Here is a 16,616-nt window from a genome sequence, read left to right on the forward strand (position 1 = left end):
CTGGTCGCACCCTCTTCTACAGTTTCCCCCCCCCCCCCCCCCCCCTCAGAAACTCCCATATGCAATAATTGAGGTCTTGTAATATAGACTCTGTGAAGGAGTTTGAGTTGCACCAGTCGGAGGCGCGCCGAGATTGCGACTACTCTAGGGGAGGACACCGCTTGACAATGCCGCTCTTATACCCCCTCCCCAACCCCCCCCCCCCCCCCGCTACGCCACTCTGCTAGCAAGTTTCAAAACTGCCTGGACAAGATACTAACCAGGATGCAGGATAACTATTTAAAGTTGAATTCAGAAAAGACGGAAGTAGTTGTTTTCGGTGCAAATATAGCCTTTTGGAATACGTCGTAGTGGCCGACAAATCTTGGGCAGAATCTCTGCCCTGTGATTAAAGCAAAAAAACTGGGAGTGCTATTTGATAATCAGCTGAATTTTTCAGCGCAAATCAATCATATCACCTCCGCTTGCTTTCATCTCCTCAGAGTTTTGAGGAAAATATTTCTGTTCATTCTATTAGAAATTCGATTATTGCAATGCATTTTACTAAGGTACCCAAAAACATCTGCTTAGGAAACTTCAATCCCTCCTAAATGCTACTGCTCGTCTGCTATTTGGAATTCTTAAATTTGCCTATGTTTCAAAGAGCTTTAGGAATCTTTACTGGCTATCAGTTAGTGAAAGAATTAAATTCAAAGCTTTGTGTATAGCACATGAAACAGTGCACAAAAGGAGGCCTGCGTACTTTCAAGAGACCTTTGTCCGGCATGTACCTACTCAAACTCTTAGATCTAGTTCAGCAAGACTGCTCTCCGTTTGGAAAATAAAAAAAAGTAAGATGGGGACGTAGAAGTTTCTCTTTTGTAACTTGCAAACTTTCGAATTTGATGCCATTGAAACTGAGATCAGAATTGAACCACTCTTGCGTCAGAAAGTCTTTAAAGACATGGCTGTTTAAAAGCAGCATGGCTTGATGATCAATTGCAACTCGTACTCAGTTTTGTTTTCAGTATCCATTAGCAGCAAGACGCCTCAGCAATCATGTTCTCTACAAAAGTTCTACTAACTTACTTAACCACAAACTGGAAAGAGGTTGAAAGCACAAAAAACAGGAACAACGGGCTTTCTCCCAGTATAATGCCATAACTGTGGTAAAAAATGTGGTTTTCTAAATCAAGCCTACCTGTTCCTGAAAGCAAAAGACACACAATTGATGGACGGAATGCAGAACAAATCGAAACATTCTCCCCAGTCATGAGATCTGGGTGAAATCCATCATTCTTTTGCTCACCATGCCACCCCAGTTTAGACCTGGCCACATGCAAATCAGTCTTGACCCTGTGTCTCATGGGAACAGTCCAGCCCGAACTGCCAAGCCAGGTCCTCCCTGGAGCGGAAACAAGCATCCTAGGACCGGTTTCGGGGTTTCACCCCTCTTCAGCCAGGATAGCTTGAATCCAGTGGCAAACTGAGCCCGGGACCTGTTCCTGAAAGCTGGGAAGATGGTGATTTTAGCATCGCAAACCTTTCGTTGAAGCCATTTGCAGGACAAAAACCAGACACGTTCTTTTGTAGCACTTTTCTCTCTAAAAAACTAAATTACATTTTGGCTAATTTCTCAGTCTCCTCTAGGGGAATCCACAAACCCTGGGTACCTTTAGGATAACCATGATATTGGAAAAAAAGGATTCAAATTTGGCATGAATAGCTTATGTGGAAAGAAAAACGTTATGGAGGCCTATGTGTGAACTATCTCAAATAGCCGGAAAAAAGGCTTAGCACGGAGGGTGGGGGAGAGGCCTAACAGCGAAAGGATAAATAGAGTCTCCTGATGCTCTGGCAGCTCAAACCATATCTTGGATTGTGAAGCAGAATCTTGAGATTACTGTGGATACATTACAACAATCAGTTTGTATTGGTCATCAACTGATGAGGTCTATTGATCTCAAGATTTAGCAGTACAAGTCCAATATTAAACTGTATCATCCCCTGTCCAGTTTATATAAGAAGGGTAACCAAAATAACTCCCAATGTACAAGATGTCAATTAGAAGACATACTTTTTTTGCATATGTTTTCACAATATGTGTGAGAAGTTGGCCTGGTATATGCTGGTCACTAGTTAAAGTGGCCACCTTGCACCAGTACAATTCGACTATTATGGTAGATAGGTTTAAGACAACCTTTTAAAGAAAGCTATCCTAGTGGTAGCTGTGGAGAGCAGCCTTCAGGCTAAGTCTCAGAGGAATGTAAAGCAGCTTGTTTTACCTTATAATCTCTTAAATCACCAAATGAAAGGACACCACACAGGTATATATATAAAATATATATGTATTTATTACTAGACCCACTCTACTAATGTCTTTGAGAATAGAAGTCAAGGACATATGCACAAATTAACATTTCACAACAAGTTAAGCACTTATATGGCTGGAGCCCTAGGGGCGTACCAGACCATATATTAAAAAAGAGGTACAAGAAGAACGACTTGAGAAGGCCTAAGGTCTTCAGAAGCGCTGGGGCCTCACTAATCCACCCAAGGCAGGTAAGTAAAGGACCCACGGGAGACGCATGCAGTATGAGAACACAGACGCAGATTCCAATAGACTTCAATAGAGCAAGTCGCGGTTGGAATTTTAAAGTTTTAGGATACTTCGGGAGAGTCTACAAGCAAGTCACTTACAGGGTAAGTAGTTCTAGAGCCAACACACACAGGAGCACCGGAGTACTCGAGTTACCTCACCCAGGGAAGCCGGGTGCATAGGTGTCTTTTGGTGTCGGGTCGCGGCGTCGTTTTCAATGGGAGCCAAAGAAGACTTGCTGCTTGTGAAGACAGGAGAAGTGTCCGGTGGAATCCAAGGCTGGATTCTGAAGAAAGAAGACCTGAAAGCAGAGGAGACAGTGTTCAAAGTCACTTGCCAGTGACCCGGGCCAGGAAGCTGGATGCCTACAGTAGTCGGGGGATTTCAGGTGATCATGGGTGTCTTGACTCTTCAGTCACGAGGTCCAGGAGGTGTCGACGACGACCAGGAGCTGGATTCGGAGTGTCCCACGAAGTCTGCAGCTTACTGAGGTGTCGGCAACCGGATTGGAGCCAACAAGCCTTGGCAACAGCAAGTCTCATGGAAAGTGAAGAAAGTCTGCGGTGCAGACCAGCAAGGTCTGAGGGACTCACCCAGCAAGGGTAAGTCAGGGCAGGCCTGGAGCAACTAGGGCACCCCTTTGGTTCAATAAAAAAGTCTTCAGAGGACCCAAAAACCAGCCGGCAAGGGATCGCGAAGACGCCTTGGGAGGATTCACTTCACAGGAGCCCACGGTCACTCGGGACGAGGTAGGCCTCTGATTTTCGAGGGAAATCCTGCTGGGGGCTTGGGCCACACGTGGTCCAAAGCACAAGTTCGTAGAACGTTGTGAAGGGATTGCACTCGACAATAGTGCACGGTACCTGGGTATTGCTGTTCCTCATCACTCGTGGGGTCCACTCGCCTCAGCTTCGCTGGGGACTCACAATGGCCGTCGAGAAGTCAGGAAATCCACTTCCGGGGCTGCAGGGACTTCGGACTCCGGCGGGAAAGTTTGCGACCGTTGATGCAAAGTTTTGGTGCCTGCCAAGCAGGGGAGTCACTCCTCGACTCCAAGGGAGATTCTTCAGTCTTCCAAAGGTAGTGGAACGTCGAAGGTCCAGGATTCTTCTTCAGACCGTCGTCCAACGATATCTAGTTTGCAATGGCAAGGGTTCCCTAAGTTATACTGAAAGGAAGGGAGGGACTTGCTCTATGACCACTCCTATGGGAGGGTCAGGGGAGTGGGTGGCTACACCCACTTCCCTTTGTCCAGTTTCGCGCCAGAGCGGGGGCTGGTAGCCCCTGAACCGGTTTGAGCTGGCATATGCACAGAGGAGCCTATTGCTCCCCCAGTGCAGGACTTCAAAGCACTCTAGGAGTGCACCCACCCAGCCCCAATAAACTAAATCCTGTCTGGAAAGTGGTTACACCTCCCTGTGACAGGATGCCTATTGTTGGGCCTCCTCCACTGCGAGTTTCAGTCAGCAGCAGGAGGGCAGCCCAGTGTCTGTGCTGGTGGCATCCATTTTGTGATACCAGGGCTCTTCAGGATTCTACCATGTTTCCACAGTGGGTACATGTCTATCCCTCTAGAAGGGTGGGATCATACTCCCACACCAGTTACTGGTGTGGGGGTATGCTTCCAAAGCGTTTGACACCAAACACAACATGTTTTGATGCAGCCATCCCAAAGTTAGCATTTACCGCTAGGTTATAAGGCGCTTAAGAGTATATGGTTTAACCGCATCCACAAACAGCTACAGAGAATGGACTCTGAGAGCTGCAGAGGCACCCCCTCACATGGAAACAAAGCACCCAGCCCTCAGGATTGTTAGGGCCTGCCTTAGGGGTGACTGATAGGTTTATATGTGTGTGTAAGGGGAGATATAGGGAACCTATACCTCAGTGAGGAGTGCTAACACTACCTCACCCAGGCTGCAGTAGCAGGCCTGTGGTGTCAGATTTAGTCTGCTTCCCAGGGGTGGCATAATACATGCTTCAGCCCCTGGTAGGCCTGTGAAGAACCTATGCCCTTGGTACCTAAGGTACCATATACTAGAGGCTCATAACGTACCACAGTATCCATTCACTAGTGCATCTAATATGCACTCAAAGTTGTTTAGAGAGAACAGAGGGGCTGGGGCCCTGATTAGCAGGGACCTAGCCAGACTATAGCCAGAAACCAGTGTAAACATCAGGAAAAAAAAGTGGGGGCAACATAAGTGCAGATCCTACTCTCCTAAAATATGCCACTGTGAAAGTGTATCGGAAGTCAATAACGCATAAAGTAAGCAATATATTCCAAACACAAGCATGCATCACAGACCAACTTATTCTTCTAGGAATTGATCAGCTGGACTATAACCATCAGTAGTTGCACAACTTTGCACAACGGCAGATAGGTTAAATCCCAATCCCCCTTCAGACTGTCAATGGTGGTCTACATATTCAACTTCTTATTATTTGTAGACTCCTTTATATAGGTCGAAAGGTAGAGCAAATTTTACTAAGGGTAAAAAAACGTGGTATTACTAGGAAACTCATAAAATTACCATGCTCAATTTCATCACATTTAAAGTTACTTTTTTATGCTTTCAGTTAATCACCTTGCTGTATGTGGCAGGGCTTGCCTGGTAATACATACATGTTACATACAAAACAGACCTAAATTGTATGCCAACATGAAGGGTAATAACTTTTAGTTAACTTTAAGTGTTAAGTATGAGGGTTAAGGCTTAGAAAACTAATATTCTGAATGATGCCTTTAGCCAATAAGTGTGTAAGATTGCCATATTATTTTAGCAGCAGGTTAACATTGGTCACAATATCAAAAATTAGAGAAACACAGCAGAGAGGGATCTTCCATTTTGCTGACCGGAGAACCAGCCTTTTGGTTTCATAGGTAGCAAATCTGAAAGGAAGCTGGAAGTAGTACTGTTTATATCTTGCTGTAGGTTTTTGACTCTTACAACATGTGAATCTGGTCCCTTCTGAGGATGGATTTGCTTCCGCAGATCACGTACCTTCCAAGATGTGCATCCTCACCAACTCAGCCCGCTGTGGCCTCGATCGGATCTTCCGCTTCAGATAATCCTCTGTCTACATTAAAAAAGAATGTTAAACCTTTACAGTGGAGCCGAGAAAGTCCTATAAGTACACTTTATACTGAAATTGTAAATCCAAGGATTACATTGCATAAAGAGGGGAGTTTAGAGCTGGAAACAAAGGGTTAAGGAAATATGCCTGATTAGAATGCTGGTTGGATGGAGGTATCACAAGTCTAAGGAAGGAGGATCATTAAGATAGGGAGTGAGCAGAGGAATCATAATTCGAAATCCCCCCTCTATCCCAACTGATATACCATCATATTCTTTAAACCTATGTAGGTTCCACAACCTTTAGTAGAATAGTTAAGAGTGACACCTTGCTGCTGAAACTTTGAGTGCTGATAAAATAACACATTCACTGGGAGAGAGAGCCGTGTACTGATCTTTCAGTGACACCTGCTAGCCAGGAGTTGGAGTACTGTTGAAATAACCAGAGATGGGGGTGGGTGGGTCTTGGGGCGGAGGAAAGTACTCTTCTTACAGTGATTCCTCCTGGACGGAATTCTGCCCAAGTAACACAACCGTGGATGAGAAAAAAATTCAATTACAGTTACACCTTCTTGACAGGGCAGGGAGTGCGATGAAGGAACCCAGCCCTCAACATGGAAAATGTTTACATCTTTTTAAATGACACCTTCTGCTGGGGGAGGGACTAGTATTACCACGGTTTCTTACCCGGGCTCGTTCTAGGCTCCGCCTCTGCTCATGAAATGCTGCTGGACTCTTCAGAGCTGCAGGAAGGAAATACATTGAATAGTTAAAGAAACAGAATGAATAATCCACTGCCCAGCCCATGAAGTGAGACATGAACACTCTGCAAAGCTCTGTTTATTAGGGAGGGCTTCTACCTGTGATGTTGGCACACTACTTTTATTTTCCAGTACTAATCTAAACACTTGGAAATTACTTTTGATTTTTGGGGGAGATAGGGGTGATGTCTACCTCAGTTAGGAAGATTATCTCTTTACAACAGACTATATATTGCCAGCCAAACGTTTCACCCGGACCTGCATTTAAAACATTTTTTAGGTGTTTGCTCCTGGTTGCCTCAAATTTCCTTTACATCTCCCTTACACAATAGTGGTGAAACTGTCGGTGACCCATGGCAGGACGAAAAACTGCAAATCAACCACATTGTAGGGTTGGCTTTCTCAGGCAGGAACTAAAAAGGCAAGTAGGCATTTGAAAGAACCTCCTACGTGTTTTCCTTCAACAAAGTGAGTCATGATTTAACCTTTAAGGCATCAAAGACCAGTCTCTCTACAACAGCGTGGAGCTGAAACATTGCCATGCCTTTTATGAAAGTTTGTTTAATCAATTCCTTTAGCTTTTCAAGAATAAATTACATTCAACCTCTTCTATATATAAAAAAAGTTTTTACTACTTTGTCAATTTTGCAATGAAGGGTGAAGGAGGGGGATACCCGTATGCCTTAATTTCTTGGCTGCAATGTTATTTTATCACAGCAATCAAGGAAATTGGATCCTATGTCTATGATGTCTCTGTTGGGGACACAGATTCCAGAACCTTTGGACCAGAGAGACAAACATTCAGAGACGATTTCAGCCATCAGAGTTAGCGTCTGTTTTGGGTGAAGGGTATGCATAGTAGGATTTTCAGTTCTTGTACATGAGCAATGATTTAGGGATTAATTTGGGATTAGATCTAAGGGTATTCTGCAGGAGTCTAAGAGGTTTTAGGGTGTTTAGATGTAGTCCAGTGCAGCTAAGGTGAATATAAACTCTGGATACAGTATTGTGGGTGTGTTTGTGAAAGGGTCAGGCCCTTTAGAGACTGTTCTAAATTTGCGGATGACATTGCAATACCGTTAATTTTGCCATTAAACTAATTTGTCATTTTCTTGCCTAATTGTATAGAAAGCCCTGTGGTGTATAATCTAAGACAGATTGGCTGGCAAGCATCTGTACTCTGAAAAATACACTTTGGTGTTATTCGTGGCTGGGGAGATTTTGCTTGTGAAGAAAGGCTGGTTTGCCCAGATGACAGCTTGTGATAATCAGCTGCAGCTTGTTTGTAGATACATCTATCAAGGATCCTGCTCGTCTTGTGCAAGTAATTTTCTAAACCGCAGAGCGAGTGTTTTTTGAACATCAGGGCGCACTGCCCATTTCTTAAGGCATTTGGACAGGCGTTCATTTGTTTAAAGGTTTGGTCAGCGTGACCCTGAGATGGTTGAGCAAGTTGTTTAATCCATTAGTGGATGGGGCTGCAGCGAAGGATTTTAGCGCTGGAGAAAGTATGTTTTTCATAAGAGCCTGCGATGGATTCGGTATTATTTGTAGTTTTGGGTGGTTGTGAAGTAGCAGGGACAAGACCTGTGGATTAGATTCACTATAACTTTTACAAGACTGAGGGTGGGTTAAAACTATTCATGAAAGTTTACGTAGAGAATGTATCATTCTAGGTGCAGGGATTAGAGTACCAACTGAGTTCACTGGAGTAGGTCTCTTTCTTTGACTGAGTCAGTGGGGTGACTGCTGTTAACAGCATCTTCAGAGGCTAAAGTGGATCTGAAGCAATGAGCCATAGGTGAGGACCAAAAACCCAATGGGTAGAAACTGACTTGGAAAGCTATTGTTAGGTCTCGCCTGAGCCAGCGCATGCACTGGCGAGATATTTAGTAACTGGGTTTTAAAAGTGCTACCCAGAGGCTTTTTCCGGCCATCAGCTTGCTGTTACGCACACAAGCGTACGCGACATGCTCAGCTGCCATGTGCTTTTCTGTAATGGCTCATTAAGCCTTACAGCGCGCGCGTGAATCCCCTCCCTCCTCGTCAGCTTCATTGCTTTCACTTTCGCGCCGCACGGCCGTGAAAGTGACACGGCCGCGCGGTGCGAAAGTGAAAGCAATGAAGTTATTTTGTGCTTTATGACAACACACACAGCACACTTATATGGTGGCGTTTGGCACCCGTTACTGCTCCCAGCTGCTCGTGTCTTCGGTAAGTGTTAGTTCCACTAATCTTCCTATGTAGTCCCGGACCTCTCACCCGTCCCTGCTTGTTATTTTCAGGGTTGCCATGCCTTTGTTCTGTGATCGCGCCACTTCCCGGATCAACAGTATGCTTATCCTGATGCCTTATAGCATTTAGACTGCCCACCCCAGCTCACAAGACCATTACTAACAAATCTGCCTGACGAAGAGCCGAAATAATGTGCTGGCCTGGGCCCACTCTCCTTAAAGACCCCACAATAGTGGACTTCGTGAAGCCCCTTCTTGTGGTAAGGTGATAGGTTGTTTGCTGTCTGTTTAACAAACATGGGGAAGCACAAACTTGCTGGGGGTATTTCTGTTACACACCCCCAAGTGTCATCTGATAGCATGTTAAGAAGAAATGTCGGGATTATAACTACTTAAATTGAGTTAACAGAGCACAGACTCTCCATGGACCATGGGGCTCCATTTGTCAAATCCCCTGACCGCGCACTATCCGATGCAGTGACAGCTGTGCATTGCGGCGGTGGGGCAGGCCATGGACATGTGTTTGACCAGTGACAGTGCTGATACCATCAATATCACAGAGGCAGATCCGGAGATGGACACCCCGCAATCACTCAGCCTGCCACAAGCCTAGCTGTGAAGCATAAAAGGCAAGTGGGGAAAAATGTGGCTGCAAAATGGAAACACCCACTATTCCAACAAAGCAACACAAGTCAGCTCTTATCTGGGTTACATCCCTTACCATAATCCCAGTCATTCGCGAGCCAGACATGCGACTCTTTAACACAGGACTTTGTCACCTGCCGATTTGTGCGATAAATTTAGCAGCATTGCTGAGGAAACGCTCCAACCGCTATCTGTCTGCCTGGACCGAATAGCGGGTCTGTTAGCCAACGTCGTTAAACACTCAGCCTTGGCGCCTGCCGGGAACATGGGGAATGGGACACCTGCACACAGAAACACACTTCAGAGTAACTCTTTGTGTGACCAGTTATAGGTCACGAGTAAGAGCCCCCTAATGAACGCTGTGGGCAAATATGCTCTTGCATCAATTGCAATTTCAAGGCATATGGCACCACCAATCAGCCACCCTCAGCTTGTCCCCGTCTGACAATGTCTAGTCCACCCCCAAGACTGCTAAGGGCCCTGCCTCCTCTCCTTGCCAGGATATCTTGAGGCTCCTCCCTGCTGACTGTCCCTATGTTTTAATCCTCATGGGGGCCCCCCCCCCCAATAGATTTTACCAACAGGAGTCATGTGTTCAGCTCCTTATACCGTTGCTGGAAATAGACAAGTCACTCTGTATACCCATTGATATGTATGGGCAGAGATTTGGGGTATTTTGCACTGCAAGGCCATACAGTTTAAAGAGATTAGATTTTGCGGGAAAATCTGGCCTGCCCCCATATCATCTTCGCATCTAATTTGGCATAAAGAACTTGGACTTCTACATTTAGCAGACCGGATTAGGGCCAGTCTTGCTCTATTGTGGCTTTCAATTCGGAGGCATACCGGGAGGCTGAGTTATTGAAAGATATTATAAAGGGCTGTCTTTCTTTTGACAGAGGTCCTCTCATTGCTAGCTGGCCTATGCTAAGGCTGAACACTGCAAGATTGGTGCGCAGTCTGCTTTTACTGATCCTTTAACTTGTACCACCATAAGTATAAAAGACTATTGCACAAGCACTTTTCAACTATGAAGATTCTCGGCGCTTAAGGGAAGTGAAAGAAAAAACAAATGTTACTGCTTATTTAACTCTGACTGAATTTGATAGTCCCGCCGACTACATTTAGTAGCCACGGGGTAGATGGAAACGTTCCCTTCTCTTTCGGCTCAGATCAGATACAGTAAAATATCAGTCAAGTTTTCCCCTGGGTGTTTCTCTGAATCTTGATAAAAAGCCATGCCCTTGCAAAGACATATCAGGCCAATCGATGTTACATTTAAACTTTTTGTGTACATTTAATGCAAGGTATACAAGACTCTTTTTAATCCCATTAAAATAAACATTGGCATAGCCAATAGATCTTGCCTTTGGGACCTTATAAGTGTTTAGCCATGCAACAGTTGGTGTTGTTGCACCAAGGATATGTTGCTGCATAACTAAATACTTAAAAGGTCCCAAAAGCGAGACCTATTGGCTATGCCAATGCTTGTTGAGAATGGGGATAACACTTCCACCCGAAGTCAGTAGTGCTTTGGGGTTAAGGGTTTCGGTCAAAGAGTCAGGATATAGTACAAATCAAATAACAGGATGACAAAACAGGCTTCAAAAGCACTTTGTTGGACAGCTAATGGCGGGCATTTAAAATACCAGAATTTCTCAGCAGCCTTCGGTAAGATGCACCCACTTACAAGGAAGAAATCAGACACACAAAAGCTTTGTAACTACATAACCAGATCACAACCAATCCAGAACTCGCCTTCATGTTATGAAAGAATGAACATAACTTTCAGTAAGCTCACTCTTCACAACACCAAAAGCACACTGATGTGTTAAAATTCTTCAGGAACAAATTCGAGCAGATAGCGAAGCTCGTTGAAAAAATAACCTCTCCCCTTAAAACTAAAATTAGACTGACAAATTACTTTGCGTAGGCAACATCCACATCTGCCTTAAAGACACACATTTGACGTGTTAATACACTCATTAACTATTCTCAGGAATCTTCAAAGCTCGTTTACATGTGGGCATTAACTTCTCAAAAAGTAAACTGACCTTAGGCCCAGAAGATCTTCCCAATTACAGACCAATTACAAAATGAACTCTGCAGGGGAAAACTACTAAAAAATACATAACCGTGCACAACCAAACACTTCTGCCTGCTTCAGGATGAAGGAGGTGGCTTAATCCTTGTCATCATCTCATGTGAGCTTTGATATGTCCAAGTAGAGCAAACTCCCACAGAATCCAGGACACCCCATTTATTTATTTATTTTCGAGATTTTTATTGCGCAAACAAATACCCGAAGGTGTCTCGGCGCATGTGGCGGATAGAGAGACCGAGCAGCAGGCTTAGTGGTTGAACAACCATGTCTTTAAGAGCCTACGAAAGCTCATCAAATTGGGGGCAGTTTTTATGGTGAGTGGCAGAAGGCTCCAAAGTTTGGGTGTGGCAACCAAGAAGCGCCTGTCTCCCCAGGTTGCCGTTCTCGTGCGAGGTACCGGAAGCAGGCAGGTGTTGGCGGATCTCAGCTGTCTCTTGGGGCTATACAACTGGAACGCTTCAATCAGAAACTTTGGACCGACGCCATGCACTGCCTTATAGGCGATGCAGAGGGCCTTGAATTTAATACGGCCCTCTACTCTTAGCCAATGCAGGTGACGAATGGCTGGAGTGATTGGCTGGCGGCGGGGGATGTCAAGAAGAATTCTTGCAGCCGCATTCTGTATGGACTGCAACTTAGATAGAACGAGTTTCTGAGTATTAAGGAAGACGGCATTCCCGTAGTCGATTTTGGAAAACACTAGGGTGGAGACCAGGGTCTTCCTAGCTGAGGTGGGGAGGTAAGGCAGTATTTTCCTAATTTTCTTTAGAATAAAGAACGCAGATGACACAACCTTGTTGACATGAAGGTTAAATGACAGCTTGCTGTCAAAAATGACTCCCAGGTTTCTAGCCTTTTCAACTGGGACAGGTGGAGAGCCCAGCTGGTTAGACCACCAAGTGGAAGACCAGTCCGGGGAGAGTTTACCAAAGGTCATGACCTCGGTTTTGTCTGAGTTAAGCCTCAGACAATTGGAGGACATCCAGGTACTGACAGCAAGCATGGCCCTTTGAAAATTAGCTGCCACCGCTGGGCCGTCCTTGTGGATCGCCAGAACCAGTTGGGTGTCGTCTGCGTAAGATGTAAGTCGCAACCCATGGGCCTTTATTACCCTCGCTAAGTCTGCTACATAGATATTAAATAGCGTTGGACTTAGCGAGGAACCCTGTGGGACTCCACAGGGGAGTGCGGAGACAGGAGAATAGAAGTTACCCAACTTCACTGTCTGGGTACGGTTGGCCAGAAAAGATGAAATAAGATCTCTAGCCGTACCGTTTATCCCCAGGGCTGTGACACGGTCGACCAGAATAGCATGGTCGACCGTGTCAAAGGCTGCGGACAAGTCCAGAAGGATCAGGACAGCCGCACCTCCCTGGTCCATAATGGCTCTGATCTCGTCTGAGGCCTTTATTAAAGCGGTCTCAGTTCCATGCCCTTTCCTAAAGCCAAACTGCGTTTCGTCGAGAAGTTGGTAAGTATCGACGAACTCTGAGAGTTGTTTGTTCATCAGAGATTCGCATATTTTGGCAGGAAAGGGGAGACACGCTATTGGTCTATAGCTGGCCAGAGCTGTGGGGTCCATGGAGGGTTTCTTCAGAAGAGGTTTGATCACGGCCTTCTTCCAAGGATCTGGATAGCGACCAGTTTGGAATGCGGTGTTACAAATTTTCATGAGTGGATGAGAGATCACCTCGCTGCGGTTAGCCATCACTGAGGGAGGACAGGGGTCTAAGGGGGAGCCAGACTTGGTAGTAGAGATGAGTCTGCTGATTTGATCTTGCGTAATGGGAGCAAAGGAAGAGAAGGGATCATGGTCAGTGGCTGGTTCTTCACCACTGCAGACTCTGGATCTTGTCCCTACGTTCCCTGCAAAGGATGAGTATATATCTGCCACCTTAGTAGTGAAAAAGCTGGACAGAGCATTACAAAGACTGAGTGGGTTCAACCCCAGGTCCCGTAGAGGGGGTGGACAGAGTAGTGACCACTGAAAACAATTCTCTAGCAGAGTTCCTGGCATTCTCGATTTGAGCCGAGAAAAATGCACTTTTTCGGGCAATGATAGCCTTTTTGTATATTGTCAGGGCGTCTTTGTAGGAATGCTTGGCTATGGGGCAGTAAAGTTTCCTCCAGCGCCTTTCTAAGTTCCTGCAGTGTTGTCGGTGGAGCCTAAGCTCTTCGGTATACCAAGCCGCCGATGGGGATATTCTGTTAGGTCGCATAAGCTTCTCCGGGGCCACCTGATCAGCAGCGTTCCGAATCCAGTCTTGGAAGTCGGAGGCTGATAAAGCGGGATTGGCTATCCCCATAGGAGAGGATAGTGTCAGGATATCTACCATCTGATGGATATCCACATTTTTCCAAGCACGGGTCCCTAACCTAATTCGTGGCCTGGAAGGGGGAGGGTTAGCGTGCCGGGTATGGATCCCAAAGATAATGGCCCTGTGATCTGACCACGTAAGAGGAAGAATATCCAGTACAGAGATGTCTGAGTTGTTGGTGAACAGACCATCTAGTGTGTGCCCCGCCTGGTGTGTAGTTCCCTTCACCAATTGTTGAAGTCCTAAGGTTAGGAAATGGAAGGAAGGCATGGAGTTCATTCACCAACTTAGAACCTCGAAAATTAAAAGTACTGGTTCATAGATTATTTTGGTGACATGAAATAGTTCAAATGCTTTTTGACAGAAACATATCAAAATATAGCTTATCTATCTTCTAGCAAGAAGCCTGGGAGTAGGCACAGTGATGTTCTAATCACAGTTCTCGAAGAAGTGCCGCAAGGACCTAGTTACAGATCGTAGGTATTGCATGTTTCACAATACTCTAATATATAAGATTGTTCATTTTATGAATTCTTTGGTGGTTTCAATGTAGCATGATTAGTTAAATCACCATTCTAAGTCCAATCTTACAGTATTTACAGCAAAGTGCTAGTCACAAATCCAAGGTATTCTATTTTTCACCTTGCGGTGGCGTGAAATCAAATATTATATTTAGTAATCAATACATGATGGTTTTAATCACGTTTTTCAAAATGTTGGTCTCAAAAATCAAAATTTCAACCCAAGTGTTTTTAGGGTTACTATTTTTTCTAATACTAGTTTTTCTAAAAACTGAGCAGAATAATCTCAGCCTACATGGAGGACATTGAATACCTCATGGATACAGCATGTTCCACGAGCTCTTCAGTTGTAAGGTGGAACTCTGGGAATCTTGATGGTGACAGAGGATTCTGTCCTTCAATCAGCATACACACAATATCCAAATGCTCTATATTTTGTCTTAAATATTGTCAATGAGTTGTCTTACTAACACCAAATCCTGGATGCCATAAATGTTCTTGAGATTGAAATCACATAAAAACAGTCCCTGCTGGCATATGGAAAAATGCGAACCCTAAAACATAAATCAGTGGTCTGAGATCGTGCCTTCCACAAACTCAACAATCACCGTTGGTCTGCATGTAAAATCATAGATTTCAATTTAGATTACCAACTAAAAACAAGCTTTGGCAAAACCAACAGGCATTTTTTTTTTATTGTTCCCCTTCACCCCCCAAAACATAAGGAATATATACAAAAATAAATGAGTGACCCAGCAGCCCAGGCACATCAGCCATGGCACTGATGTACACTCTTTTTCTAGTGGCTCTGCACATATGATTAGTCAAAATGTTGTCATTCACAGTGCAACTCAGCCAACAGATAAAATGTGCTGACTCTCTGTTCTACGCTGTACACAGTTGTGTGCGGAAGAAAAATGTGAATGAGAGCTGAGCAGACCAATAGATGAAAAGGGCGGACACAAAGCCCCTAGAAGTATGTATGTATATTATCAGGATTGTTATGGAAATCATGAGGCTGGTGAACAGCTAAACCGGTCTCTAAGCCAAACCTAATAAGCATACACCCCAACTTCCAATGACAACTACTCTGGAACACGAAATACCAATTCCTCCCATAAGCTTCAAGATGGTGATTAACGCAAGAATGAATTCTATCCTGCACTGACAATGGGAAAATGTAAACAGAGTTCTACCTACTTTAATCAAACACCGTAATGCCTCTAAAAGCAACAGTTCATGCAGCTCGATGACTGTCAGAGAAACAAAACAAAAATAATATGACCAAATCACCCCTATCTTAAAAGGTCTGCATTGGCTCATTCTAGAAGCAACACCTGCATTTACAACTTCAAAAACCCTTTTTCAGTTCTGCTATTTCAATCTGGTGGTCTTTACTTAAAGCGCTGCAACTCACTTAGCGTGGGTCTTCAGAAAACAACAAAAGACAATTGTATTCTGTCAATATATTGATATTATATATCTCAAACGTCTGCTAATGAAGTGTCCCCCATCATCTCAACTTCCCATTCTTACTCCTTGCGCCCTTCCTTCCATATATTCTCAACATCAACTGATCAGCTACAATGCTCTCTGCAAGTTATGTTATTTCTCATTGGCTGATCGCCCGGTTTCTTCACAACAGCATTTAGCAATGTACTCTTGTTAGATGTATGGGCCCATTCTGAGTTGTAAAATCTTTTAAATAACAAACATAAACCGCCCCATTAGGCCAATTTAAAGCACTCCTAAGAAGATGCAAAAACAAATTCAAAAAGCATGATCTTTTGGTGGTTATATTTTGGGTATTTTACGTTACTTGGAGTGATAGTTTAAAAAAAAGGTAAGTACTGGAAACATAATTCCAATCTTACGTATCAGATATATTAATGTTTTTGTCTCCTTAAGGAAGGTAAGTGCTAAAAATAAAATGTAATTGTATTGGTGATACTCAGTGAGTTTATTGATAATCTTATAAAGCAACGTATGAGGACAAACATTTTTTATTAAAGGCCAAATATTATCAATAAGTGCTGTAATGAACAAATGTAATGAAATGATCTTAGGGGCGAGATATATTTATTTAATTTGGATGAACAGTATCTGCCGAAAAGGAACGTAATGCTGCAGAAATTAGTATTATTGTTCCTATGGTTAGTAAAACAGGTATTCACAAGATGAAATATAATCTTTCAGGTGAGAACTATTCATGTAAATTTTTTTTCTTACTTTAAAATGTGACTGAAGAAAGATGAATTCCACGTGTAAATTCTAACATTTATGGAGCACTCTAAAAGTTAGGCATCCTGAAGGAGGAAGTGGAGTGACCCCAGAAAAGAAGTGAGTAGCCTCGGTTACGGGATATCCAAAGCCAAGTG

At 44.1% G+C, this 16,616-nt stretch overlaps 1 protein-coding gene across 1 annotated transcript in view; it reads right to left on the reverse strand.

Moving 5' to 3' along the window:
- Nucleotides 1–16,616, reverse strand: part of MRTFA (myocardin related transcription factor A) — a 235,698-nt gene that overhangs the window by 136,863 nt on the left and 82,219 nt on the right. The window contains exons 5-6 of the mRNA XM_085601073.1: nt 6,343–6,398; nt 5,584–5,659 (exon numbers count right to left, since the gene is read on the reverse strand). Of these exons, the coding sequence (XP_085457199.1) occupies nt 5,584–5,659; nt 6,343–6,398 (132 nt within the window). The remainder of the gene's footprint in view (nt 1–5,583; nt 5,660–6,342; nt 6,399–16,616) is intronic.

Source organism: Triturus cristatus, chromosome 4_2 (assembly GCF_964204655.1).
Source record: "Triturus cristatus chromosome 4_2, aTriCri1.1, whole genome shotgun sequence".
In the NCBI taxonomy this organism is placed as follows: domain Eukaryota; kingdom Metazoa; phylum Chordata; class Amphibia; order Caudata; family Salamandridae; genus Triturus; species Triturus cristatus.